Source organism: Eleginops maclovinus, chromosome 23 (genome assembly GCF_036324505.1).
Source record: "Eleginops maclovinus isolate JMC-PN-2008 ecotype Puerto Natales chromosome 23, JC_Emac_rtc_rv5, whole genome shotgun sequence".
Lineage (NCBI taxonomy): Eukaryota > Metazoa > Chordata > Actinopteri > Perciformes > Eleginopidae > Eleginops > Eleginops maclovinus.
Window position 1 is genome coordinate 18,166,546 of NC_086371.1, and position 26,144 is coordinate 18,192,689.

The 26,144-nt window shown below is 41.5% G+C and overlaps 2 protein-coding genes across 6 annotated transcripts in view; both read right to left on the reverse strand.

The window, feature by feature from the left end:
- ebf1a (EBF transcription factor 1a) overlaps positions 1–13,015 on the reverse strand; it is a 54,667-nt gene extending 41,652 nt beyond the window's left edge. The window contains exons 1-6 of one of the 2 annotated variants that reach the window (XM_063876773.1): positions 12,106–13,015; positions 11,117–11,273; positions 10,030–10,093; positions 9,227–9,282; positions 7,681–7,754; positions 6,139–6,207 (exon numbers count right to left, since the gene is read on the reverse strand). In XM_063876773.1, the coding sequence (XP_063732843.1) occupies positions 6,139–6,207; positions 7,681–7,754; positions 9,227–9,282; positions 10,030–10,093; positions 11,117–11,273; positions 12,106–12,239 (554 nt within the window). In that variant the 5' untranslated portion in view covers positions 12,240–13,015. The remainder of the gene's footprint in view (positions 1–6,138; positions 6,208–7,680; positions 7,755–9,226; positions 9,283–10,029; positions 10,094–11,116; positions 11,274–12,105) is intronic. The other variant, XM_063876774.1, reaches the window with a different exon arrangement.
- Positions 13,016–17,772: 4,757 nt separating this feature from the next.
- On the reverse strand, positions 17,773–21,440 carry il12ba (interleukin 12Ba). 4 transcript variants are annotated; one of them, XM_063876584.1, is made up of 9 exons: positions 21,288–21,440; positions 20,517–20,603; positions 19,924–20,011; positions 19,587–19,844; positions 19,330–19,435; positions 18,788–19,029; positions 18,509–18,681; positions 18,235–18,359; positions 17,773–17,965 (listed from the first exon to the last, which is right to left on the reverse strand). In XM_063876584.1, exons 1-9 carry the CDS (start codon positions 21,348–21,350, stop codon positions 17,926–17,928), a joined length of 1,182 nt encoding a protein of 393 aa, XP_063732654.1. In that variant the 5' UTR covers positions 21,351–21,440; the 3' UTR covers positions 17,773–17,925. The 4 variants fall into 4 exon arrangements, with proteins under 4 accessions (XP_063732654.1, XP_063732653.1, XP_063732656.1 ...); XM_063876583.1 differs by having other exon boundaries at positions 19,575–19,844; positions 21,288–21,436; XM_063876586.1 differs by having other exon boundaries at positions 19,575–19,844; positions 20,517–20,681; positions 21,288–21,409.
- Between the last annotated feature and the right edge of the window lie 4,704 nt (positions 21,441–26,144).

The window sequence follows — 26,144 nt, forward strand, 5'->3', positions numbered from 1 at the left end:
GGGTCACCAGCACTCATCCTGGACACCTGGACTTACATCCTGGGCTACAGAGCTGAGGTAAGGCGCCAAAAGAGGCGCTGGGATGGAAACTGCCTGATGGGAAGTGCGACGCCAGGTTGGGGGGCATGTGGAGCTGGCATGAGAGCGTAGAATCTGCGTTCTCGCTTAGCAGAAATAATCAGTAAACAATGAATCATCAGTGAAGGGCTGGGAGGCTATACTCCGCCTGATGGGAAAGGAGGCCCTGGGATCCTTCGCTGAGAGGAGCTGCTGTGTCTATTCAATTACGAGCAGCAGCACAGGCAGCCATGTAACACATTGCCTGTGAGAGAGCACTTAGTGGGCCGTGCGCTCGACTGTCCACACACATCAGAGCGTTGAGAAAACAAAGCGTTGCCCCTGCCGCACACACCAAAAGCGTGCGCGTCCAAATGTATAGCGTCACACCGTGAGGCACATGCTCGCGCTCTTCACGCCTCATTTGAAAAGCAAATTGAGCGCATCTTCTAGGGCGAGTCACGGACTAAATCCTGGAAAACGTTACCCTTCCCTCACTGGCGGAGCCACACACACATTTCCCACGTCATGCATGAGACTTTACACATAGTAAATATATCTTCTTTCTGTTTCACTCCCCTTCTATCTCTATCTCTCCGGTCTGCAATTTCCAACACCAGAAACGTCTTAAATAGCTCTGAGAGAAGTAGGACGCTACTCATTTGGGTCAGATCTGGCCGGCCGAACCCCTTCATTCTGGGACAGAACAAACACTGACACAAAGGCAGTGGGAACGGCCAAGCAGAGCGGCCAGGTCAGTCAGGGAATGTCAAGCAGTAATGACAAAGCATTTTGCAGAGAAAATAGAGTTACAACAGGGCTATTTACAGCGATGAGACCCAGAACTTTTCACAGTTTTGACATTTTCTTAATTACATTTTATATGCCCTAATAAACTTTTTGTTACCTGCATTCAGCTGGGTAGCATTAGCCTAACTACCTATAAAGTATGTTAGCGGCTCTGTTTGGTTTATTGGGGAAAGAATTAAAAGCATAAATACACACACGCACCTTAGCATTAACAACACTTACTTCCAGTGTTTACCCTCGTTGTTTCCTCACCACAAAACAAAAACAGCTTGTGCTAATTTGATATTTCATATTGTGGAAACAAACCCATGTTTTCTCTGGGAATGATGAGTTAATTTTTTTTTATTTTTGTGGGGTGCTGGCAAAATGAAAGTGAGCCAGTTGTTGGAGGTGAGAGCGCTGAAGGTCTGGATGAGAGAGAAGGAGGCAGCGCTGTTTTAAAGGCTCCTCGACCTCCAAACTCCCTGCTGTCAATCAGCGCAGCCGTCCGTCCCCTGGGGCTGCGCTTTCTTCCAACCCTGAGGGGGGGACTACCGCAGGGAAAAAAAGAACACAACCAAACAGATGCAGAGAGCTGCAGGTCAATGTGTGTGTGTGTTATATTTTTGCCCGCCTGTGGATTCTTATAAGTGCGCATGAGCCTGAATATGTATTTGTGTATGAGTTTATTTGAGGGTGAGAGCTGCATCTGTGTCCATGTGTGTGTGTGTGTGTGTGTGTGTGTGTGTGTGTGTGTGTGTGTGTGTGTGTGTGTGTGTGTGTGTGTGTGTGTGGGGCAGATTTGTGAGGCGGCCAACACCTGAGGGAGAGGAGTTCTGCCTGCATATCGATGAGCCAGCAACTCTGCCTCTTTGCCCCTGAGCCCTGCTCAAACACCACAACAGCTCAGGGCCGGTCCTTTTCAAAGCCTCCCATAATGTGTAATGCAGCTGCCCCCCCCCCCCCCCCCCACCACCACCAGCCAAGAATGAACAAAAGAAACATATGAGAAGAAAAAAAAAAACTAAAAATAAATGATCTCTCCAGCCCCTAAAGAGGAACACTGAGAGGGAGTCTGTCAGCCTTGGGGTGTCATGACTCCAGCTTTTCTTTGTCTTGAAGGGAAATGTACAGCTAGTGATAGGTGGTCAAAGACACAATAGAAAAGCAGCTGTGAAAAACAAGCGGGAAAAAGAGTGACTATCCTGTATAATAAAAAAAAGAGGTCCAGGAAATGCGACAGAAAAAGACAATTCATGAAAGAGATCAACAGACGTCATACACAGCAGCAGATTCAGTGACAGTGAAGCTGGATAGCTGCACTGTGAGAGTGTGTTCACCTTCTCACTAACAGAGTCATGGATATGAAAGTGAAACTAAGCTGAGGGGACGGAAGGCTCTGCCAGTAAACCACATTAGCATCAAATGCAAATGAGAAGGGGGCTAATGGCTGGACAGGTGCAGACTGGGCCTCTAAATGACACACACGCACACACATTGCAGGCAACACACACGCACACACATTGCAGGCAACACACACGCACGCGCGCACACACACACACACACACACACACACACACACACACACACACACACACACACACACACACACACACACACACACACACACACACACACACAAATGAGATGGATGAATTAAACATGGGTGGGCTCGGCTTGGGGGGCTGGCAGGGCTGACATAAAGTCAATGACATACATTATTCACTAGAGCACGTTAGCCCAGCCAAGGCAACACATGACCTCTCACCCCAGGAAGTGCATCCAAACATAACAACCAAAACAATGAGGGGGTTCCCCACTACAAAGGCAGAGAGACAAACTAGCAGCGTGGCAAGAGGCATCAGCTTGGAAAATGCAATCCTCACAACACTGAAAAGTTTACTTCCAGATGTGTCGGGTTATCTGGTGAAAAACCAAAGCAGGTGTCGGGCTGCGGAGGCCGGAGATGAACCAGAACCTGCTCCACAAGCGCTAACTACCCACCGTGAAGCCCAGAGCCGCTCCGTTCCACCAGCTCGCAGAACAGGAAACTGTCGGCCATGACATCATCCTCCCCGGGAGGAGCACTTCCTGCCCGACATTCTTCACTCAAGACACACACACACTCGCCAGGAAATGGCCTCTATCAACACACACACACTCCTGGGGAAATAACCAACATTGATGCGGATACACAAGCACAGACACACATGCAAGGAAATGGGCCACATCGACGGCAGGCTGCAGGAGTGTGTGTAAACACACACTCAAAAACAAGCTATAAACCTGAAATAACATTGTCTGTGCATGTAAACTTGACACCCCCCTCTCCCCACCCTGGGAAATGCAGGGCCATCCAGTGGATCCTTATCTCTGGTCACAGAGTTTTTCTCCCCGCTCCAGAGAGGCTTCCCTGCCTGGGGGACACTCTGCGGCAGGCCTGGCCAGGCAGGAAAGGGCCACGGGACACAGGTGGGAGGAGGCGTGAGAGGACACATGGGGCCGGAAGGGACAGTCATACCCCCAAAGCGAGTCAGATTTGTCCACAATTATCAGGATGCAGCAAGTAAATGAACAAAAACAGATCTGTGCGGATTCAAGAAAAGCTATGCGGAGAAAAAGCAAAGGTGAGATGGAAAAGTGCTTGTGATTTGAGGCCCTTCCAGGCACATGATAGTTTGACTAGCAGCGACTGCATATGATTAACCCCACACTAACCAGGAGTGATGAAGAGAGGTTGGAGTGGAGGTGGGGGGCTCCCCTCATATTATCCTGCCTCTGTAAGAGGTTAAAGTGGACCACACATGTTTCCCCGGGGAAGATATAGAGAGGCGCACATGAGCTTCTCACCTTTCAGCTGCTGCCCCTGCCCAGTATCAAGCACAGACACAACCCATCATGCCAAGGTCTCTCTGAATTTCCAAGAACCCCCCACCTCAAAGGTTAAACGCATACATTATAGCTTGAGTTGTCTTCATCTTTAGGACTGACTCATTCAAATCAGATGGTCTTTAAAAATTGGAGACACACAGAAGGAGACAACGCTACAAATAGAATTAAACGCTGCTGCTGCTACAATGATATAAACAGCCTGAAAACAGGACAGATTGTGGGGGATGTTTCTTTCAAGTTGAGTATAAATCTAAAAAATGTTAAAGTGCTTTTTGCTATCAGCTTAAACAAATATGCTTCATAATTAAAATCTGCATGGCATTCATCTTTGTAGACGCTTTAAAGCCCAAATAAATTCTCTTTGCAACAGGAGGTGAGGTAAAGAGTCGGGTGAGGGAGATTCACAGTACCCAGAGCGCTGCCGATCCTCACTGTACCAGATTTGTTCTCCTAACAATCAAATAAGTTTCTCATTAGCTGACTTTATTTTTCCTCATTCCTGCGGTTTTGCTGCAGTGGCCTGTTTCTCCTTCTTAACGAGAGAGAGCTAATTAGGCAATCAGACCCATTACTCTTCCAGAAGAGTTAGAGCTAGCCCAGCTAATTAGGGCTGTAAAATCTAATCATCTCTGCGAAACAGCAGAGGGCTAACGAGCCCTTATTTAACGAACTAAATAACTTCAAGGGTGGATAGGGGCTGTTGATGGTATTTCTTTATGAATTTGAAGGAGGGGAACTCGTGGTAATTGAGTCAGTTTCACCCTCACAGTTGTTTGTTTGTTTATGAATCCCTGATTATTACAACTGCCAAGAATATATTGGTACTAAATGAGCAAACGTATAAACGCTGCTCTCCTATCTTCTTCAGTCCCCCCCTTTAAAGCGAGCCAACCCCTCTGTTCGCTCTCCTCTCACCTGACCTATTTTCCTGTCCAGAAAGAGCTGCTCGCTGGAGAGGAAAACAGAGATATTGCTGTTGTTTTCCCTCCCCCTGTTCTAATTTGTTGTTCGTTAATGCTGCCCTCACACCTGAGCCATTGGGCGTCGAGGGAATACCGCCAGCGAGCGACCACAACACATGCTCAGTGCGGAAAAGCTGTTCAGAGCATAGATCAGCCTGTTTCACCAAGGTGGCTCTGCTCAAACTGCGGCAAACTGAATGAAAAAGTTTAACCGTACGGCAACAGCCAGGATGGGTTGCACAGATGAGAAATTCAACAAGTATGCACACATAGAAAACAAAAAAATCAAAAATATGGCACAGAGTGATAGGCAGGCGTGTTGTGTGAGGCCACGTGGCGGGGTGCAGCTGTCTCAGGGAGCGCTGAGGTGAGGCCTTCCGCTTCACTGAAGCGGAACGAGGGTGGCGCACACACAAACTCGCACACATACACACACTCAGGTAAAGAGTGGCTTTTGACAAGAGCAGCAGCGAGCTCAGGACAGCTGTGTTCATCAGATAGCACAGGTCACTGCTTCATTAACACTTACAAAAATACACTCAAATGTGACAAATTCAAATCAGACATAACACCTAACTGACCTACGATGCACTACGGGACCATGCATTTGTTTGGATAGGTTGAAAATAAACAGAGAAGGAGATACTTAACGGAAAAATCATTTACACAGCCTCCAAGTTCAGCTTTAAATCTGCACGCTCCAACTACTGCTCAAGTATAAACAAATAATTTCCCTCACACTGTAGTGGCACTCAGTGCAAACAGCACAGGCCCAACTGTACATCTACACAGCTTTTTTTTTCAACTGACAGTAAATCAGGCGAGCTGCTGCATCGTTCAGAGGTAGTTTATGACAGCGGGAGAAAGGTGTACACTAAAAGAAAACTGTGTGTGTGCAGGAGTCCGCCAGTGTCAAAAGCGCTTCAGTGCAAAACACTCCAGATAAATTGTACACAGAAACACACACACACTCACCAGGCTGTAGCCGTAACCCTAACTGCTCATCAGCTAAGTCATCAGCCCAACCACACAAACACTGTTTGACCACACTTGAAGCAGAGCTCAACTGCACTGTGATTGCTCCACCACTTCAAACACACACAGACACACCACTGGCATATTATTTACTGCTGTTTCACACATTTTGCGCACACAGAAGATTAGGGTTTCTGTAATTTTAAACGAGCTGCGGCCTGTCTTATTAGACCTGCAGGTTCTTTTTTTCCCCAGACAAATCAAAAGCTTCCGTCTGTTTACTCCACTTATATGAACATTTGGCATTGTTTTTATATGTATGGGTTGTTTCTTCCACATTTGCTGCCAGTGTATTCTGCACAGCTCCTGCTCCGAGCCACAGGCAGTCATATGTGCTACGCTTGTCACTGCGATGACAGTGCCGCATCACATCGAGCGAGGTCAAAGGGCAAAGTTTGCTTACCTGTCGATGATGACAGGGTCTGATGGGGTCTCGTTCCTGTTGCCACAACTCTTCTTATCGCAGCATCGACTGTGGGGAGGGGGGGGGATGTAAAGACAAAGGGGACTTAGTCATGGAGATGTAACACAGAGAAATAAAGATAAGGTACATCACAGCGAGGGAGAGGAAGTCAGATGAGGGTGCAGGAAAGAGAAAGAGGAGAAAAGGGCGTGAGACTTGGGCAGAGTTTTAAGAAACAATGTGAATTGGATTTCTGCCGGGCTTCCCGAGGTAAGACCGGGGCTCTAGCGCTGCAGTAGGTGAGATCAGCGTGGTGATTTTTCGGAGAAGTTTTGAGGAGGAGAGCTAAAGCAGTGAGCTTGAATGGGCTGGATACAAACTTGAATTAGCCTCCAGGGCTCAGGTTAGCTCCATTTCTGTCAGACATCACACAACCAGACATCTTATGTTCTCTATTTTTCCTCAGTGCTCGTCCCCTCCCTCTATCCCGCCTCTCTCTCTCTCTCTCTCTCTCTCTCTCTCTCTCTCTCTCTCTCTCGCGCTTTTCTCTCTCTCAGAAGTGGGTCACAGTGTGGTCCCACTGGACCTGGGGAGTAGTGCATGCTGGGTAGAAGGGGGTTGCATACTGATGTGACGAGTCCTTTCTGAATCGTTTGACTGCAGCACAATGTAACAGTGTTGTTGTGTGCCGTCACCCCCCCTATATCCCCCAAAAAGTATCAACGCGTCTACCTTTTCTTCTCTGTCTGTACCTGTGTCGGACTACATGTGTGCTTCTACTGTACATGTGTGTGTGTGTGTGGGAAAAGATGGAGAAAGACACAAAAGAGAGGGAGAGAAAGGGGGGAGACAGATTGACCCTCCCCCCTACTTTCTTGCGTCCCTCAGGACAGGAGGCTTGGAGAGCCAGATCAGATTTCTGATCTCGACCGTTTCCTGCAGCGTATGAAAACAAGTGGTCTAAATTGCCTTGTGTGATAACCAGGAAGTGGATACAATTTGCCACTGGCTATATTCTCTACATGTGACTCTACATGTATTTCTAAACGGCTGGTTTGTAAGGGGACAACCACAAACTTTGTGATGCTTTTATTGATTGTAAATGCACGCAAAGGCCTGCGAAATCGCTACGCATGCTTCGGTATATTTGACTGTGTGAGTGTCTGTATTTTATGTGTAATCCGAGTCTGCCCCCTCTGCACATAGCTCAGTGTCAGGACACAGCAAAATGCATGTATTACACAGACTAAGGAGGATGGGTTTGAGTAATGAGCTTTTCCTTGTCCTAATTAGCTGAACATGAGAGGGATGCGCACACATATACAAAGACACATCCCAACAGAAATAGGCCAGGGCCCGTCTCCCCAACCCACTTTGAGGAAAATTATAAGAATTTGATTGTAATTGAGCAGTGCTGCTCATGTATTTGCCACCACTTTACACCGACATATCCAATGTGAAATAAATATTTATGTTGATCGGACTATAAAGTGTCAACTGGACCAATACATGACAGCTATAGCGGGGTGGGTGTTGTCTTACCTGCACATGATCTCGTGGGTCAACAGGACCCGACACATCTCTGGGTTTTTATCCTGGCCCTCATAGATAATCGCCTAAGGGATGGAGGAAAAAAAAAGAAATCACAGAAAAATCTAATAACCGTGATTGAGATTTTTTTAAATGGCATGTGAAAGTAAAAAAAAAAAAGGGAGCCATGATGCAGAGGCAAATAAAAAAAACTGAAAAAGTATGTCTCCTTCATCTGGGAGTAGTTTTGCCTATCTGGCAAATGTGTGTGTCGTGGGAATCCAGTCCTCCTGAACAGGAACGCTCTGTTCTGACAGACAGTTAAAGAGAAAGAGAGTGTGTGTGTGTGTGTGTGTGTGTGTGTGTGTGTGTGTGTGTGTGTGTGTGTGTGTGTATGTGTGTGTGTATGTGTGTGTGTGTGTGTGTGTGTGTGTGTGTGTGTGTGTGTGTGTGTGTGTGTGTGTGTGTGTGTGTGTGTGTGTGTGTGTGTGTGTGTGTTGCGTGTGCGCACTCCTGCGATTGCATATGTGTTAGTCTGTGCACGTATGTTTATATGCTGTGTACAGTGAGCAGTTGGACTGCCAGACTGGAGTATAGTGCACCATCTGGTCCATACAGCACAGCGTCCAAAAATCTAGTCTGGTTACCCCTCCAACCCCACTCAACATGCTCTCCAGGGCTGTGATCACCCTGCACACACACACACACACACACACACACACACACACACACACACACACACACACACACACACACAGATAAACATGCCAACACATGCGCATAAACACACACACACTCACACAAACAACATCCCCTCCTACTCCTTTCATTCTAAGGCAAACTCTCTTCAAGCCTAATGGCACTAGAGGCAGAATTGGCAAAACAAAAGACCTGATATCAAAACAGCGTTGAAGGGGCTTATTTTCTGCGTGTCTAAGTCATCCGTACGGAGAATTCCCTCAGTGTGCGCCAGCCCACATGTGTTGCTCTGTATTTCTTTGTGTGATTGAATTGGCCATAACACACTCTGGGATAGTTTGTTCTGTTTCACATTGAGGAAATGAGGGTCAAGGTCCTCAAAGAGTGAGCTGGCATGCATCACTGTCTCTCTCAAACACTAACACACAACTGCTTCTGCACCTCGCTGAAATATTCACACACTATCACACAGCCTCACAAACACACACACACACACACACACACACACACACACACACACACACACACACACACACACACACACACACACACACACACACACACACACACACACACACACTATCCCCACTAACTGGCTGCTGTGCAGAGGTAGAGTATGAGGACACATGTCCTCTACTTTTCTGGGCCCCTGTAAATGTATTCCACAGGTAAGACAGGTCGTTTATCAAGCCGCCTGTGCTGAGCTGAAGTTGAGGGTCTCAGACACAGGCATGCAGCGGGGGTGAGGGGGGTGAGGGGGGGGGGCAGTTGGTTTTAGGGGCAACATTCAGACCAATACAACCAGTGAACTGATGCACAGTTTAGTTCTATAAGCTGTAGTTTAACGCAGACCTCTTACCTGTTTAGTCATAGAGTCAATGAGACGAACATACAGGTCCTGCTCTGTCCTGATCCCTGCAGAGACACAGACAGACACAGAGAGAAATGATTACGACGTAACCATTAGACTTTACTTAACATTTGAGGCAAAGCTTTCCTCATTCTGGGGGATATTTCAGGTCACAAGTTGTATTCAATCTGACTTTCCCTCTGAGACATTTATGGAAACCGAATAAGCCCAAACTGTTAGTAATGACTTTCTGTATTTGTTGCATGCTGTCGTTTTGCTTGAGACTTGAAAAACATTTTTTTATTTCTTTAACCTTGTTGGTTTTATCGTTAAAAATATTTACTAAGAACTTTGTAAATGTGCACAGCAGGGATGAATGAATTATAATCAAGATTATTTAATTATTCAATCCAGGCACCAAGACAAAAAAAAAAAAAAAGAATCATTAAAAAGTAAGATGGCAAACATTTTATTATGCTGCCTTGGGTTGTTTACTGCTGACCGGAAAATATATATTTAATGTAGGAAGCTTCAAGGAAAACATTATTACAATTATAAAAATTCAAAACCTAAACATAATAATTATATAAGAATCATATTGTATTAATTAAAATTATGTGTTAATAATATTAAACGCATTTAACATATAAAGAATTAATCATTCACGATGACTACAAAATAATACATATAAAAAACACACGATGTGACCTCTTAAGACATTTGTTTCCCGAGTTTCCTCTCGCTGCTTTGGCGTATCATTCACACACTGCTTTTGTTATTGCTCAATAAAAAAATATGGAAGCTTAACTCACCGTTACTGTATAGGAGCTGAAGCCTATAATGGATCCCATTGTTGGTCTTTTCCCCCGTCGTTTCCTATGAAAAAAACCAAGCAGAGCTGGTCAGAGCAGGCATCTCCTCCTGGGACTTACTGCGCGTCCACAACTTGATATTTTTAGACAAATAGCACACCACGTTTGTCGAACTGTAATAAATGACTTTGATATGTCATCAACGCTGACAAAAGACAAAAAAACAAGTTTGGAACTTGAACGACTTCTCGTTACATTTTTTGACGAAATATAAACGTAATTTCACGAAAAATTGACATTTTGAAAAAATAACTGTAATAAACAGGACACTTTTCAACTTTATACAGCTAAATTAGAAACGGAAATCGTTTAAAAAATACTACCACAAAGATTTAATGATACAATAATATAACATTATTATTTATATATTCAGTTATCATCAATACTGTGTGTAGTATGCTATTAAAGTGTGTTACTGACAGTAAAAGGACATTTGGAGCTAATAAACGATAAACAAGTCAATACCAAAAGCTGATGAATAAAACAAGCATTTAAAGTAAAACACTCTCATTTTGCGCTACTTGTAGACCGATCAATATTATGCTTGATCGACGTATCAAACAGGAATATTGATTGGTTTTTTTGAAAATGTAATATCGTGTCTGACAACACCTGCAGAAATAATGCAACCCGCTGTGCTCAACTGACACAAACATATTATTAAAAGTGGCAAATGGTTGCAAAAGCGTTCATTCACTTGATTTACAACTTTACGTAAATTATTTCAACATTAATTTCTAAGGTTTCGAATTTATATAGTAAAGCTAAGATAATCAGACGAGTGTAAATCATTCAGGAAACCACCTCTAAAAAGCCTCCAGGAACCATGATCCCTGCTGTGTGCGTCTGGCCACTTTGTTAACACACGTCTGGTAATTTATCACTTTGACTTAACAACCAATATACTGTGTCAGGCATCAGTCGATGCTCCGCTGAAATGCACGCATTACAAGTTTATTTTAAAGATTTTATTACAAACTGTCATGTAGTGATTTTTGTTTTGTTTTTATGAAATGTGCAAACTCACCTTTTCCTTCTCTACAAAGTCGATGTAGGTGGTTCTCTCTATTTCCACCGGCTGGCCCTGTCTGTCGTACAAAGCCAGGACGAAGTGGAAGAAGTTGGACTTGCGAAGGTTGGAGGGCGGCTGTTTCTCGAAGTGTGCCCGAGCAAGTCCCACTCCGCTGCGGACACAAGCATAAACCAGCAGCAGCCACCACGGAGGCAGTTAAAATTATTTAATTCAATAAAGGTACAACATAAGAGAGATCAGCTTTCAAAAATATAATATACAATCACCTTTGTTTCAATAACTTTCTATTGGTAAAACCTTAAGTATGGTGCACATGGCATAATTTAATAAAACATCAATCAAATTATCAGAAAGGCCATTTAAAGTTTAAATCAGCAGTAGTCAAACAACTAAGTCAAAATGTTGAGCTATAGGCCTAACACGAATAATTAAAACCTACCAATCTATAATACAAACATCATTTGGACAAATACATGGATTTGGTGACATGAGGACTACTGTCAATAGAAGTGTAATTTAATTTTATAAATGTATTAATAAGGAATTAGATTTTTTGGTTGAAAAAATACTCAAATTAACCTGGAGAAAATGCATGCAAAAAATAACCTATGCTTAATAAAATAAAAGAACAGACAACCAACGAAGTGAGGTAAAATCTTAAACTCACTCTTACAGCCCACCAAAGTGAATCTAAGCCTTACATTTAAACTATAAGCCGTAAAGTGCCTGGAGCTAACTGTGCTTTTCCTCAAGAAATATGCTAAACCACTCTGAGGCACACGCAGTTATCATATTATCTTATATTTAGAGCTGAAAACTTATAAAAGCCAGCAGAAACAGTGGTTATCCAACTGTACGTCCTCTGGGAACGCGAGCTGCCCGGAGTGATGCAGCTTCTCAGTCTTTAACGCCGCGGATCTGAACGCGCTACCCCGGTCTCCACACCCCGGTACTGCGCAGCGCCAAGGCCGCCTCAGGCTCACCTCTGGGCGGCTGTGTTGGAGTCCAGCACTCCGGCGCCCTGCATCCATGTCCGAACCGCGTTCATCCCGGCCACCATGGGCTCTTCTTTCATACTACTCCCACTCCTCTGGATGCTCTCGTGGATGCCAAACATCAAAACGCACCTTCACACCGTCGCTATCTCTCTCTCACTCTCTCTCTATCCTCCTCTCCTTTGCTCCCTCCTTTTTTTCTTCTTCCTGCCTTCCCTCCTCTTGCGTCTGTTTGATCGCACTGTCAGAGGAGCAAAGTGGCGTGGTCTATTTCACTTGGCGTTTAGTTGCGCGTGTGTTTCTCAAAGTAAACAAAAAGATGCGACATGTGGAAGGAAAAGGGGAGCTGTCAGCATCCAGGGTTAGCTGCACCTCATGTCAGCGACTCCACGAGAAAAAGAGGGGGAAGCAGCAGCAGCAGCAGCAGCAGCAGCAGCAGCTGTGAAGATGAACACCGTTGAGAGCGATGAAAGGGGAAGCGCAGGATGAGAGGCTGCACTGAGTTGGCGGCAGTCCCCCGGATCAAGGTGCAGCTGACAGAAACACAAGCAAAATGTCACTTTTTTCTTGCAAACAGTCCACGGTGAAAAAGAAAACCAAGGAGATGAAACACGTTTCCAAGCTCCGTCGTTGTATTGACTTCTCCTCTGTTCAAATGAATGAAACGGGAGATTACGCGCAATTAAGAGGCAGTCCTGGCATCAGCGGCTGTTCCGCTCCTCGTCAGCTCCTGCTCTGGTGCTGTGCGCTCTACTCTTCCCTGAGGAATCACTTTGGACCATCTCTGGGATGCCAAACAGGAGAGAGCTAGTAGGTGAGGGAGGCGTGGTCTACAAAGCGAGCGGCAACGCCCCCAAACACAGTTAATAACACGGACAATCAGCTGTCCACCAACCCCGACGAACATGCTGCCCGCCCGCCTGCCTGCCTGCTGTCCCCGCCTCGTCCCACGCAGCGTCCCGCCCCGGCCGCTTAGCCAGAAGCTGTGCACAGATCGTATGAGTGTGTGCTCATGTTGTCTTGTGCATTGACAATTAACGTATATCAAACATCAGCTCAGGGGAGTACATTAGTTTAATCCACGCAGTTTGCCCACTGCGACTAAAGGGCAGGGTAGCCCCGGGGTGGCGGCTCTGACATCCATCCTCTTCTGGCTGCGTTTGTCGCTCGATCTGCAGCTATGGAAAAGTGCCCGCATCTCTGCAAAACAAGACGGAACAGAATGCGATTAAATGTTTACAAGAGTATTACACAAAGTGGATATTTGTCTCATTATTATGTGACAAAAACGTCAACAGAACACAACGATTTGAGGAATACTTGCAGTGCTTTGTGCAGATTTAATTTTGCTTACTTGTGTCAATTTAATTCAACAACAACAAATGAGTTTAGAATTTTCCACATTGAGTGTTTTTACGATCAAATGACTTAATTTGAGCATTTAAAATGAAATTTAAAATTACTTTCTCATAAAAAACGGAATCAAACGCGTTGTGCAGACCAAGTGCTCCTTCAGAGTATCAGCTCTGGCAGATTATGAGTTTAAGAAAAGTTTCAGCTCAGAAAAAGCTTGGCAGTCTCTGCAAGCATTTTTCTGTTACAGCCCGATGGTTTGAAATTAGCTTTGATTAGATGCATTACATAAATCTTGTGGGACTAAGTGCTGAATCCAACATAAATATGAGGATTAGAGCTAAACTGCAATGTGTCCCGCTGTCCAAAGAAATTACAAACACTCGAAAATAAATCGTCAAAAACAAATAAACTAACAATAATTGTGAAATACAACATTTTCCATGGACCCTGAAATTGCACCGCGAGCTCACATACAGGAAACAGTGTTGATCCCAGGTTTCATGAGAGCATTTCTTCCCCATCAATCCTGGTTTCCCCCCATCATTACAGAGTCCTTTCTAAATTGTCAAATCGAATTGTCTGGGGGCCATCTGTTCACAAGTCCTGTTTGGTTCATTGTAATGAAATGGAGCAAGGACAGTCAGTTTGTTTTATCAGGTGTGCATCTTGGAAAATTAAGATTTGATCAGCAATTGTTGAAATCAGTTTGACACGTTTATGATGTTTGGATCACAGATTAGTCAAACTGCTTCAGGAAAAACTAAAATAGTATTACAAAATGCGCAGTTTTGTGCAATATAAATAGAGTTCTGTTATTGTAAAAGTCTAAAACTTTATTTTTTTTTAGCAATGATATGACATTTTTATTGGCATATAGGCCTACATGCAGCCACCAGACTCGGACACAAGAGTCTCAGCAGTCTGATAAATGCCATAAACGGTCAAGGTTGGACACCACTCCCCTGCAATCCTCTCATTATTGTCTGTTTATTTATGTCTCCTGCTGTGGGAGGGGAAATGCAAGCTTCCCCCCACGTGAGTACACAATATCATAAATAGTGATAAATAAAAAGTGACGTGAGATAAAATGTCTCTCTCACTTTTACGCGCACACACACGGTCAGAGCCATCCTTCAGCACATTTGTCTGATTGTGGCCGGCTCTCTTGCCATGATCCCGTCTGGCTTGGTCGGCATGCCGGCCAGTGCGAACACTTGAGGCCTCTGGGGTCGCATATATTTATATCCCCGAGCACCAACACATACTGTTAGCCCAAATATCACCGTCTCAGTATCCAAAAACAGAGATGTCAGGTGGTGCCCCGATGATCCAGCCATGTTAATACTGTGATTTACTAACTCAATGGCACCCAGACTGGAAGGTTTGCTAAATATTCCCGGTCATTACGCAAAGGCGGGAATGAGCACGCCATGTAAACGATGTTAAGGCTTGTGTATGTATATTAATTCAATTCAAGAGTCCACATAGGGGATAGCGATTAAGATTTCCCTGCGTATAACTCTAATAGACATCTTGAAGCAAGTGATCAGAAAGGAGTTGTACGCGCCTCCTCTAACCGCCAGATGTTATCGTAAATCAAAAGGTTGGGCTGATGATAATAATGGCCTGATTGAATTGAAGACTCATAAAAATGAATAGTTGTAAAAAGCAGGCATATGCTTATGAGAATGGGCCTTATGTCTAACAATATGCTCTCTAGTCGACATAAAAGAAGATAAATATAGATGCTAACCGTTTAATTATGTTGACAAGATACATTCAGAATGTAATTTCCTTGATACCTACATAGAAAACGACCTTATCATAACATTTTGTTAAATAGTTCCTAACATATGCAAGTCAATATAGTTTTCCGCTACCAAACTGAATGAAATATGAAGCTTTAAGAATAAATCAGGGGCAGACTAAGATATAAAGTGTGTATTTGTAATAAATATCACACTGCAATAAATTGTGTTTAATTTCCCCTGTCTGTTCAACACATCCGTGGCACTTTCCCACGATGACCTCTCATATTTCACTTCAGGTGAATTGAAGGCATATCAGCCAGAAACCTCAGTCCCTGTATTTGGTACAATGTTGCCATCTAGTGGCCTTAATAGGATATTGCATGATTACAATAAATATGTTGTGTCCACGTTAAATCACTATTGTCAAATGTAGCACTTGCATAAGAGGTGGAGTGCCATCTGTCCAAGTTTCTCTGCAACCATGAACTAACATGGTCAATAAAGGTGGAAAAGGTCTATGGAAAAGTGGATATTGTATTCAAGTTTTAAGATTTTAGGATAAACCTTTAGAATAAATCATGTAGTCTAAATCTGTCTTGTCTGAAGAGGAATTACCCACTCCACTTCGATTTACTTGATTTGGTTTTTCTCTTTCTAAATGGAAACAAGCCTTTGTTTAGAGGGGAATGATGGGTATGACTTTTCAGTTTTTGAGAGGAAAAAGTTGGTAATGTAATACCCTTTGAAGACAGAGGGCAACTTCCCTATTTGCTTCAGAAAGTTCAGATATGCGTCTAATTACAAAATGACTAAGGCGCAGGCTGTCTTTGTCCTTAACTAAAGGTCAATATAAATGTGGTGCAATGGTTTTAACAACTCTGCTGCCAACTGCTCCCAGTTTCATGTTCCAGTAACGATTTCAGCCACAAAACTGATCACTTCAGCAAATAGAGTTCAACATGTTTCATAGGTGGCAACATCAGGACGGAAAATCCATCAACTATTAAAATGTTGTGTTGATGGCTGTGTTAAAACAATAACACTTTCATTTTATTGGTACCCTTCGACGTCCTTTAATCTGAGACATGATGTGAGACATGCGGAACAATACATCATTATAGTGAGACTGACGCCAAGGTCACGGCTGATTCATCAGAACTCATAATGTATGAATTATCTTTATGACTGTCTCAGTTTCCACTTTTAATCACAGTACAGTACATAACTACTTCCTTCATCTGAGCTTTGTCTCAAAATTGTGCTAATGTAAATATATGGGTCGCTGCTTGAAGTAGTTAATGGAAAAACTCTTATAATGTAGATTATCCAATTAAAGATATAGCTGAAACATTTGTTTTTAGTAGTATTTTAAGCAAAGAATCCAATGTGGTTCCATAAAATTTCGATTTGATACACTTTTCTTACAACAAATAGTAACCGTAATATCTTAAGGTGCAGTATCAGTAAATCTCAATGTTCTTCCCCCTATTACATTCAGTGGGAACTGGAAAATGTGTCATGTGCCCTCTGTAACATTAAACCACAAATAAATAACCTTTGGATAAAAGGTCAGGAGTGTTGAGTTAAACGTGTAGTATGTCGGCCCCTGACTGTGCTTACATCACTTAACCTCTTCTGCTTTCTCCTGACAGGGAAGTGAAGTTTTACCACTATTACTGGGAAGAGATTCTCACTCATTCTGTAGGTGTGTCTTTGTTTGTTTGGGCATTTCCAACACGTGATGTGGTATTTTGGTAATATATAAATCTGTGTAGTCACTTTACTGAATACACACTGGTTTTGAAGGTTACTTGGATTACTGTAGTGCATGTATTTAAGTTTTTTTCAAATGCATTTATTAGTTTTAACACACAAATTATTGTAAAAAAGGCACCACCTTTTCCACAATGTACAAATGATTAAATGTGAAAAATGTCTAAGACCTTTAATTATCTGTTATGAGAGATGCAGCAACACATTTCCTATTCTGTGTTTGCCCGGTATATTTATTTTATCTACTGAATTAAATGACATGTGAATGTGAATATGTGAATAGTATAACGGATTAGAAAAGAGCAGACTGCAGTCTGTCTAAGTTTGAATTCACTTTGCCTCTCAAACTGTCCTGATGCAATGTCAAACTTGACTTACTACATATCTAAAGTGTTTAATGATGTTAAACAGATAGAGAACGACGGTGAACAACCAAGAGATGGGAAGAGAACATGACACGAAAACTACATGTGTCTCTTGGAGGAAATACCACATCTCCTTCCAAATCACATCAACAGACACAAAACTGTGGTTCAGCTTTGTTTTGTAATTCCATTTTTGAGAAGGAGAGTTTCCTCCAAAAGCACCTAACAGGTTAGGGAAAAGCCATGAAAAAATAATGTTAAAATTCCAACAACAACTTCAAAAAAGGTCAAAGCTCAAATATCACTTCTTCTAATTATGGACGGATTAAGAATAAAGCTGCTGATTCTGTGAAACAAAGGAACGTCCAACATTCAGCAAAATGATACACAAGACAACACATGTTGCGTTCAATATGATTTTATTTCTTTAGTTTTCAGTAAAAGTATTACAAACTACAGGATAAATGATTAAATAAATATAAATAAATAAGAAAACACAAAAAACGTTCAATGATGTGTCCAATTTGGTGATTCACTTTTCCTTTTGAGCTCAGGTTTTTTTTTCAAACTTTGTTGTTTTTCTTCTTCCTGCCTCTATTCATTCTGTAATGGCAAACAAAATAGAGGGAATTCAGTTTCAAACTTGTCTAAGTTTGCAAGCTCCTGAGAATACAAGGAGAAAAATACAGTGATTATATTGTCTCACAAATTATCCCATTCTTGTGGCTATGATGCACATATGCATACAAAATGATAGAAGCATGGGGAAGCAAGGTGACAAGCCAACAAGAAAAACTGCTTAGGTTAACTTGTATAAATTAAAGGGGGATACATCCTGAATCTCTCGTTTCCCACCCCTGGGAGGCACTGACCTGATGTGGCTCCACTCGCTCCATGGTGAGTTACAGAGCGCATCTTTAGCCCGGACACAGACCACCCTAGTCTTACGTTGACTGACCGTAAACTGACAAACGTCTGTAGATTTGAACATCAATGTCTGAGAAATAAAACAAGTCACATTACAGCATTTTATTTCAGTGAATATTTGTGGGATTTAATGTAATTTGACACAAATATTTCTGACATTTATATTTTACTTTCACTCCATTTAAAATTCCAGATTTCATTTCAGTTGGTCTCTCTTACCTCAATGGATTTTAAGTCAGGGCACAGGTCCTCACATCTCTTGCATCCCCGCTTGAGCTGGGCAATCTCGAAACTCAGAGGGAAGTAGGAGTAGGGACTGTTCCAGGAGCTTGGGTAACTCCACTGTATCGTAGTATTATTGACTTTACTGATTTTCACCATGTCAGGTTTCACTATATAGATTAAACAATGAAGACAGAATCAGAAATAAATGAATTGAGAGAAAACGGAACGCGACAGGAAAATAAAACATCTCTCCCGGTCACACAGATGTCTCACCTATCTCTGACAAGAAAAAGAGTTTGGAGTAGATCTCCAAAAGGAATAACTCCGTCCACACATAGACAGTGATGTAGATATGCTGGCTCTCCTCAGTGAATGGGCAGTGCTGCTCATCCAGGCACAAGATCTCCTCCTTGGTGTCGTTCACCGAACAAATTAAGTTACTCTGACCTGAGGAGCACTTCCAACGCCGACCGCTTTTATCCACAGAACACTGGGTTTCATAGTTGTCAGAAACACTGCATAAAAGCATTAAAAAATACATCTTTATTGAGAAGACTTTGATATTCATGTCAACCTTTTAAAGACATAAAGGCTTAGTAGCAAAACAGCATTGGGGAACTTCTAGAGCTGTGTTACTATTAAATAAAAATCTGATTGCAATGACCCCTGCATGTTAAAGAAGTACTTTGTTATGTTTCCTTTCACAATGAGGTATTTATGTATGTCACTGTGTAGTCTCAGCTCTGACATGAGTCTGAACATGATGGATGATTGGACAGAGAAACAGCAAACATTTCAGCAGCTTGTGTGCTTACCGTCGAGCTTTGATAAATGCTACTTTGCCATCGAGAACGCTGAGCCCGGTCCAAGAGCAGAAGAACTCTCCACTGTGATTAGTAGCGGAGCACTTTAAATTATCTTCTAATAGTGGAAGTAACATCCACATGCAGAAATGGGAACACACAAAAAAAGAAAAGCAATTCATCAGATGAAATCCTTTAAAAGTTCCCGAAATCATGCTGCTGTTTAACTGTGACAAAGATTTCAAATTAGACTCTACCGTAGCTTCTACCGTTATTTTCATTCTCTTGGATCAGGACCACAGTGTGATTGAGGAGCGATCCATCCTTGCTGTGGCAGGTGTAGTTTCCCCCTCCTAAGCTTTCCTCCACCTCCAGCATGTAGGTGTTTCCTGTCTGTTCTTCCTCATCTCCGTTCTTTCTCCAAAAAACATCCTCGATCTTCGTGTCTCTCTTCAGAAGCTCCTCCGGCTGCTCCAGGCACCTCAAGGGCATCTGGCCCCAAGATCCATCCACCTCCACAACCAAAACTACAGGAGGGCACAGGAGTTAAAGGACAACTTTTACTGTGGACTGAGGATAATGTGTTTTTAAAGAAATCATACATACTGTGGGGCAGAAGAGTCCAGTTTCCTGTTGGATTTTGATGACTGACTTGCAGAAATACACAGACGATACTGAAAATGAATAACTTCATCTGAATAACAAGCAGGAGACAGAAAGAGAAAAGATGAGGTCTTAACCATTGCATGCATACTGCCTAAAAAAACATTACATCTTGAGTTGACACAAAAAGCCATAGATTAAACATGTTGTAATAGGTAGTATATCGAAGCACATACATTTGACATTAATGAAAACATGAACATTACCTAAACAACAGAACATATCAGGATAAATAAAACCAATACAACAGGAAACATTGGTAAATCTCAATAACCAAACAAAGAAAATATGATGCTTAACCTGTTTTTATTCATGAAAACGGAGAGGATTAATAACTGCATTTACATAAAACAAAACAAAATAAAGGTTATCATGATGAGACAAATTAGAAAAGTCCAGATTTATAGTTTCAACATTGTATTTAATTATTTAAAACCCTACAGCTACACGTTGTTCAATTTTTAGCCTGTTTTAATGGAATCATCTTTCTTTCTGAAATAAAGTTAAAGAAATATCAAATCAGTCAGCTATCTTACCTTGGCATTAGTCTCTCCTATTCTTCCATTGATGGCGACTTTTATGTGAGTGCATGCTGACGTTTCAGAAGAGGCAAACCCCTTTCCCTTCCAGAATAAAAAACTCCAGAATAACTTTCCAACAGCCAGGCATGAACAGACGCAGCCATGCTCCACACTTCACTTCTTTGTTGATAATAATAATGATAATAATGAACATTAACATTATTTCTGAGGTTTTCATGGATAGTTGTCCTTTTTAGTAGCCTATTTACGTTGTTTGCTAGCTGTAGCAATGCTATTGAGTGCAGTGCCTGTTTGTTTACCTCCAGACTGGCATGTATCGCATTTCAGTTTCATTTTGTCATAGCCTATTGTTACACTGACACCCGGGGGCAGGTTGACGTAACACTAGTTGCAAATAATCTGTGACGTGTTTAATATCGAGCCTTTAACCACAGTTTAATTGACATGTAACTTATTTGGCTAGTGTTACACTTTCAGAGAGTAACATAAAATATATTTCACGAAGACATACAAACATTACGCAAAGATGCAAATTAGCACAACACAACTATTAATGCCCTATAATAAACTTTAATTAATTCAAGAAACCAATTAACACAGCTAGCTTGTTTCATGACATGCTGAAAGGGAGATTAACGCCACGTGCACATTAGGCTACCTAGTCAATATCTCAATGATGATATGTAATAAAGGTAATATAATAGTAGCATGGTGGGGCGTAGTTGGACCAGATTGCAGAAACTGTAATTACAAAAGATAAAATACCTTCCTTCGTGTTTTCCGACATAATTGTTGCCATGAAACGTTTGGCGGTATCCGAGGATTCATTGGGGCATGTGATTGCTCCAAATTAGACTTCCAGCAAAAACCCTTCAGAATAAAAGGTGTATCCCCTACAGATAAAAGCCGAATGCAGGAAAAGCCAATTAAAATACGCACTACGCATACGCATTTTAATAGATTGAAGAGTGAAAATGAGAATTTCCTGGAATCTTTACCTTGATCAAGAAACCACATTTATGATATTTTAGTTTCATGTTGTAGCGTGTTATGTATCCTTGCGACATGACATCACATGTTAATCTGCATGCATGCCATTAAGTTTAAGTCATCCTTAAAACAGGTTTGACCATTTCTCAATTCTCTTCTAGATTTATAGCTGCACAAAACTATGTCTCAGAGACAGAGAAAACCAGAATAGGTTATGAATCACATTTCGGGAAGATGTAGCAAACCTAGCCCAGGACACCATTCATCCTTAGGCCCAGGAAAACCAACTCAAGGTGAAACCAGGAAAGGGGAGGAAAATAAAATAGGCTGTTCAGGTCAAAGAAGGATTTCTCTTACGGAAGGCTAATGATATGACAGAAGTAGGATAAGATGATAAAATGGATAACAAAAGGGACAAATGAGGTTGTGATAAAAATAAAAAAAAGAAACATGAGCAGGTCAGAAGATTGGACTTGACCCAACTACTGTAGGTGGACGGACAAAGTCTTTTCCTTTACATTGTTACACCGATAGAGGTGCCACAACTGAAGATATATTTTCACAAACTTAGTAGTGGTTTTCCTTTTAGCAACCATTTTATATTGAAATGTTTGAAAAATCTCCCTTAAGAATTTTCCTTTGGGTTATGAAGGGGGAAAAAAAGCTGCTTACGCACAATGATTAATAATACTACAAATTTAATTGTATCTTATTTGCTTCTCATTCAGTTGAATGTCACATTTTTTCAGAGAATCATTTGAGGTTTTGTGTATGTACGTGTAGCCACTTCATAAATAAGAAGTATAAAGTAGGATTCCCATTTTTGTAATAATTAGCTTTCAATCTATTGTAATATTAAAAGACAACAACAGTATTCCAACAGCCTGTAAACAGTGATTTGCAAATATCAATTATTGCTCAGAAATTCAGTTTTCAATGTTATATGTGCAAATATAAAACAATTCATGAATTAACATCTCTTAATTTAATGATAATTGCTCATGATTGGTTACAGAAGAAAATAATAAATGGATTTTTTCAAATTAGTAAACTTATGTTATGATATTTATGAAAACCCAAGGATACATAGTACAATAGTTAGATTTGTTTCTATATTGGAGTGTACAGACACTATTCTGTGGTGTTTGCCTCTGACCACTAGATGTCCCCATAGGGTTACAGGTGAGTGCAAGACTTTAACGTGGTTTCCATTTGAGATGAAATGTTGATTCAGAAACAGTTATTTCAGAAACATATAACCCCCTTGTTGTCTGATAAGTTATGAAGTCAGCATGATCTAAGCATTACCATACATTACACATGTAATAATATTTGAGCTATTAATGTGGAACATGTGCACTTTGGCTTCAGACAGATCTAAATTTAATTAAGTTGGGCTGGTGTACTTGCACAAGTGTCGACCCTGGATGCTCTGCAGCTGTTGAAAGTTTCACAGCTGGGCAAGAGGCTATGTGCAGTCTTGTGATCTGTGGCTCCGCGCTGGAATGTCTCCCAGATGCCCCCAAACCGTAACAGCTGGAACGAAATCAGTGCAATGATCTCATCTGTGTGAAGGGATGGAAAGTACGGGAACAAAAGGAAAAAAGAGACGACAGTTATGATGTAATGTGTTTGCGAGTGGTATAGTGAGAAGGGCTGATGGAGGAAGGAGAGGACGAAGGTGCAGAAAGGTCAAGTCATATAAAATGTTGGATTCTCAGCCCTGATCCACGGCTCTTTGGTTATTATTGACAGAGCCCTTTGTGATCTGTGCAACAACAGATTTGTTTTTCAGCATGGACGGACCTCACTGGCATTTCATTTGTTTTGACAGGCTTTCTTGAAGCTTAGCTGGTGTGTGTGTGTGAGTGTATTTATGCCAATTATCTTTGGAATGTCTTAAAAGATTTGTAAGGCAAAGGGAGACTGAATTTATATACAGATACACAGAGTTTTGTACCTCTCACATACAGTACGGCAACATTCCTCTAAGCAAAGAAACACTTTTTAATATAAAACCAGATGTAATGTTTTAATAGTGACACCATTAAACTATCGAGCGAGCAATAACCACTCAATCACAGTATCATCATTGAGATGCCGCAGATTAAGTGTTCAAAGAAAGATAACAAACACACTGCACAAACAACCTTGTAAAAAAATCACACACAAAGATTAAAAATGTCTGTATCTCACGTTGACTAATTGCAAATGATAGAGTTTTTGCTCTTTATGAGAGATTTGACACATTCAGTGTATTACGCACATAATAAAATGTGACCTCCCAGATTGAATAATGAGAGATGACACTTTCCCAGACAGAGTGTTAATTAGTCAATGAATTCTCTTGATTTTCAAAGATGTTGTTAACATTACAATCAGTAACTCCCGACACTGTTTATATTGCATCATATTTTGATAGCAATCATGCAGAGGACAACAAATAATAAAGCCTGTTTCAGAGTCAATAAGAAAGTTCCACAAGTTCTACAACAACTTCAGCTGCAGATGAAGAGCTATTAATGAACCCAGCGTTCCATAATCTCTATCGTCCTCTCCCAGGGAAATATAGGCTGGTGACTCTGGTTTATCGTCCCCTCTCAGAAGAACCGGGTCACTGAGGGGTAGCCTGCTGGAGAAAAGCGTTAGGTGGAGGGATTTTCTCCTTCTTATATCACCTTTTCACAGAATATCTTCGTGGAACGTTTTTTCTTCTAACACCAGAGAAGTTTTGGCATGGTTTTCACACCAAACCTTTGTTAGAGAGGAAAATATTGTTCTTTAGTAAGGGGAGGGATCAAGCTTAAAAGAGATCAATGTCATCCGTGTCTATCAAAAAGCCTGCTGGGTTGGTTTCACAAAGAGGCCCTTTGTGCGCAACAAGGGGTGTCAGGATTCTACTCGTGATTTTCTCAATAGACCAGAGAGGAAGAAGGAAACAATCAATTGGAGAACATTGTAACACCAGAAAATGTTCAGGGTATGGATTTTCCCTTTGTGCATTGTAAATCAAGAGATTACGGAGGGAAAATTCAATCACAGCTTTGTGGTTGAGACACAGAGGTATTCTTTATCCCATGATTGATATCTCGATCATAGTTGGTGTCTTTTAATCGCCTTAGTTTGAGAATGAAGTGGTGTGGACACAGACAAAGTCCTTTGTAATATACACCCTTTTATAAAATCATAAGAGTATGTGTATACATAATGTGCTCATTACAATACTCTAATTCTTACAATTGTACAGGTTTAGCCAAGGGTGGATATTAAAATGTGAAGGATTAGTCTTACTGGTTTTAGAGCTGTTTAATATCAACTCTAAATGTCCTTTTTTATTCCCAGGATGGATAGTTTTCCCTTTAAAAGTGCATGGTGTGTGGGATAGAGATTTTTTTGCTTCAATTTATGGGTGGTACAAGATGTTATTTTTATGTCTGACAACTTTATCAGACAGTCTCATGAGGTCAGTAACTGCTGTCTGGGTTGTGTGTGTGTGTGTGTGTGTGTGTGTGTGTGTGTGTGTGTGTGTGTGTGTGTGTGTGTGTGTGTGTGTGTATGTGTGTGTGCATGTGTGGGTGTGTGTGTGTGTGTGCATACAGTGCGTACACTTAAAACCAAATAAGATGAATACACTTAGTTCCGCAATGATCACTTCCCTTTAAGTGTTATTTTCAGAAACTGCCCGTAACAGTGACTCCAGCCGGCCAAATGAACTTACTTGTTCTGCTTTGAACAACTCGACCTTTGGCTCGCTGTTATCTCTGAGTGTTAGGCAGGGGGCCAAGCTCCACATGAAGTGCTGCTTCAAATCCTTTGTATTTCCATTTTTTTCAGTAATTGATGTGTTTCTTCCTTTTCTGGTGTTCTTATAGTGGCATAGGGCAAAGTTCAGGTCTGGGCTCATCTCGGGGATCCTGGCATACTGCCAGGAAGTCTTTTTAGGCAGAGGCAGAGCCAGAGAAATGTGAGACAAAACGGGCTAATCCGTCCTGCTCTGTGCAATGTAGCACAATCGCACCATAGCAACGTCAAATACGTTTTGCATGTACAGTCAGTATAATGATGAATGACAGAGAGACAAAGACAACATGATTGTTATTTTGGTTCACTTAAGGCTTTCATTTTATGGTTGATCCAAGGCTGATGTCTATATAACATACAAAAATCCCCTCTTATATAACTTATATTATATTCCTCTCAAAACAAGTAATCATTTAAAACATATGGGAAGCCAAAGCTTTTAACAACCTTTTTTTTTTTGTTGCAATGTACGATATAATCATTTTCATACCAGTTTGATTGAGGAGTGTCCAGTTCCCTAAAGTCTGTAAAATATCTTTAAAGAAGGAAATGATTCCTAAAATGTTAATTTCTATCAAATCATTTTGTCCCATGAGTTACCTTGTTTTCTGAAAGATACATGCCTCTACAATGTTGAATGCATCTCCCATTTATTTATAATCTTTAAGCATTTTCTCCATTTTGAGATTCTTTGTTGAGGTATGCGAACACATTAAAAATATGTATTCTTCAAGAATTAAAGAAACAAGTTTTTTGAGATTTGATAAACTGATGTTCAAAGCGGCCATGTTTTACTCCAAATTGTCAAGAACTTCTCTCAGTGTTTGCATT

Bases quoted from the DNA above. Each gene is read 5' to 3' on its own strand.
- il12ba (XM_063876583.1), bottom strand. From the start codon at position 21,350: ATGAATCCTCGGATACCGCCAAACGTTTCATGGCAACAATTATGTCGG. The intron at 20,012-20,516 runs GTAAGATAGCTG...CTTGTTATTCAG, and splicing joins TAGGAGAGACTAATGCCAAG to ATGAAGTTATTCATTTTCAG. The intron at 17,966-18,234 runs GTCAGTGCCTCC...TTGCCATTACAG, and splicing joins AGCGAGTGGAGCCACATCAG to AATGAATAGAGGCAGGAAGA.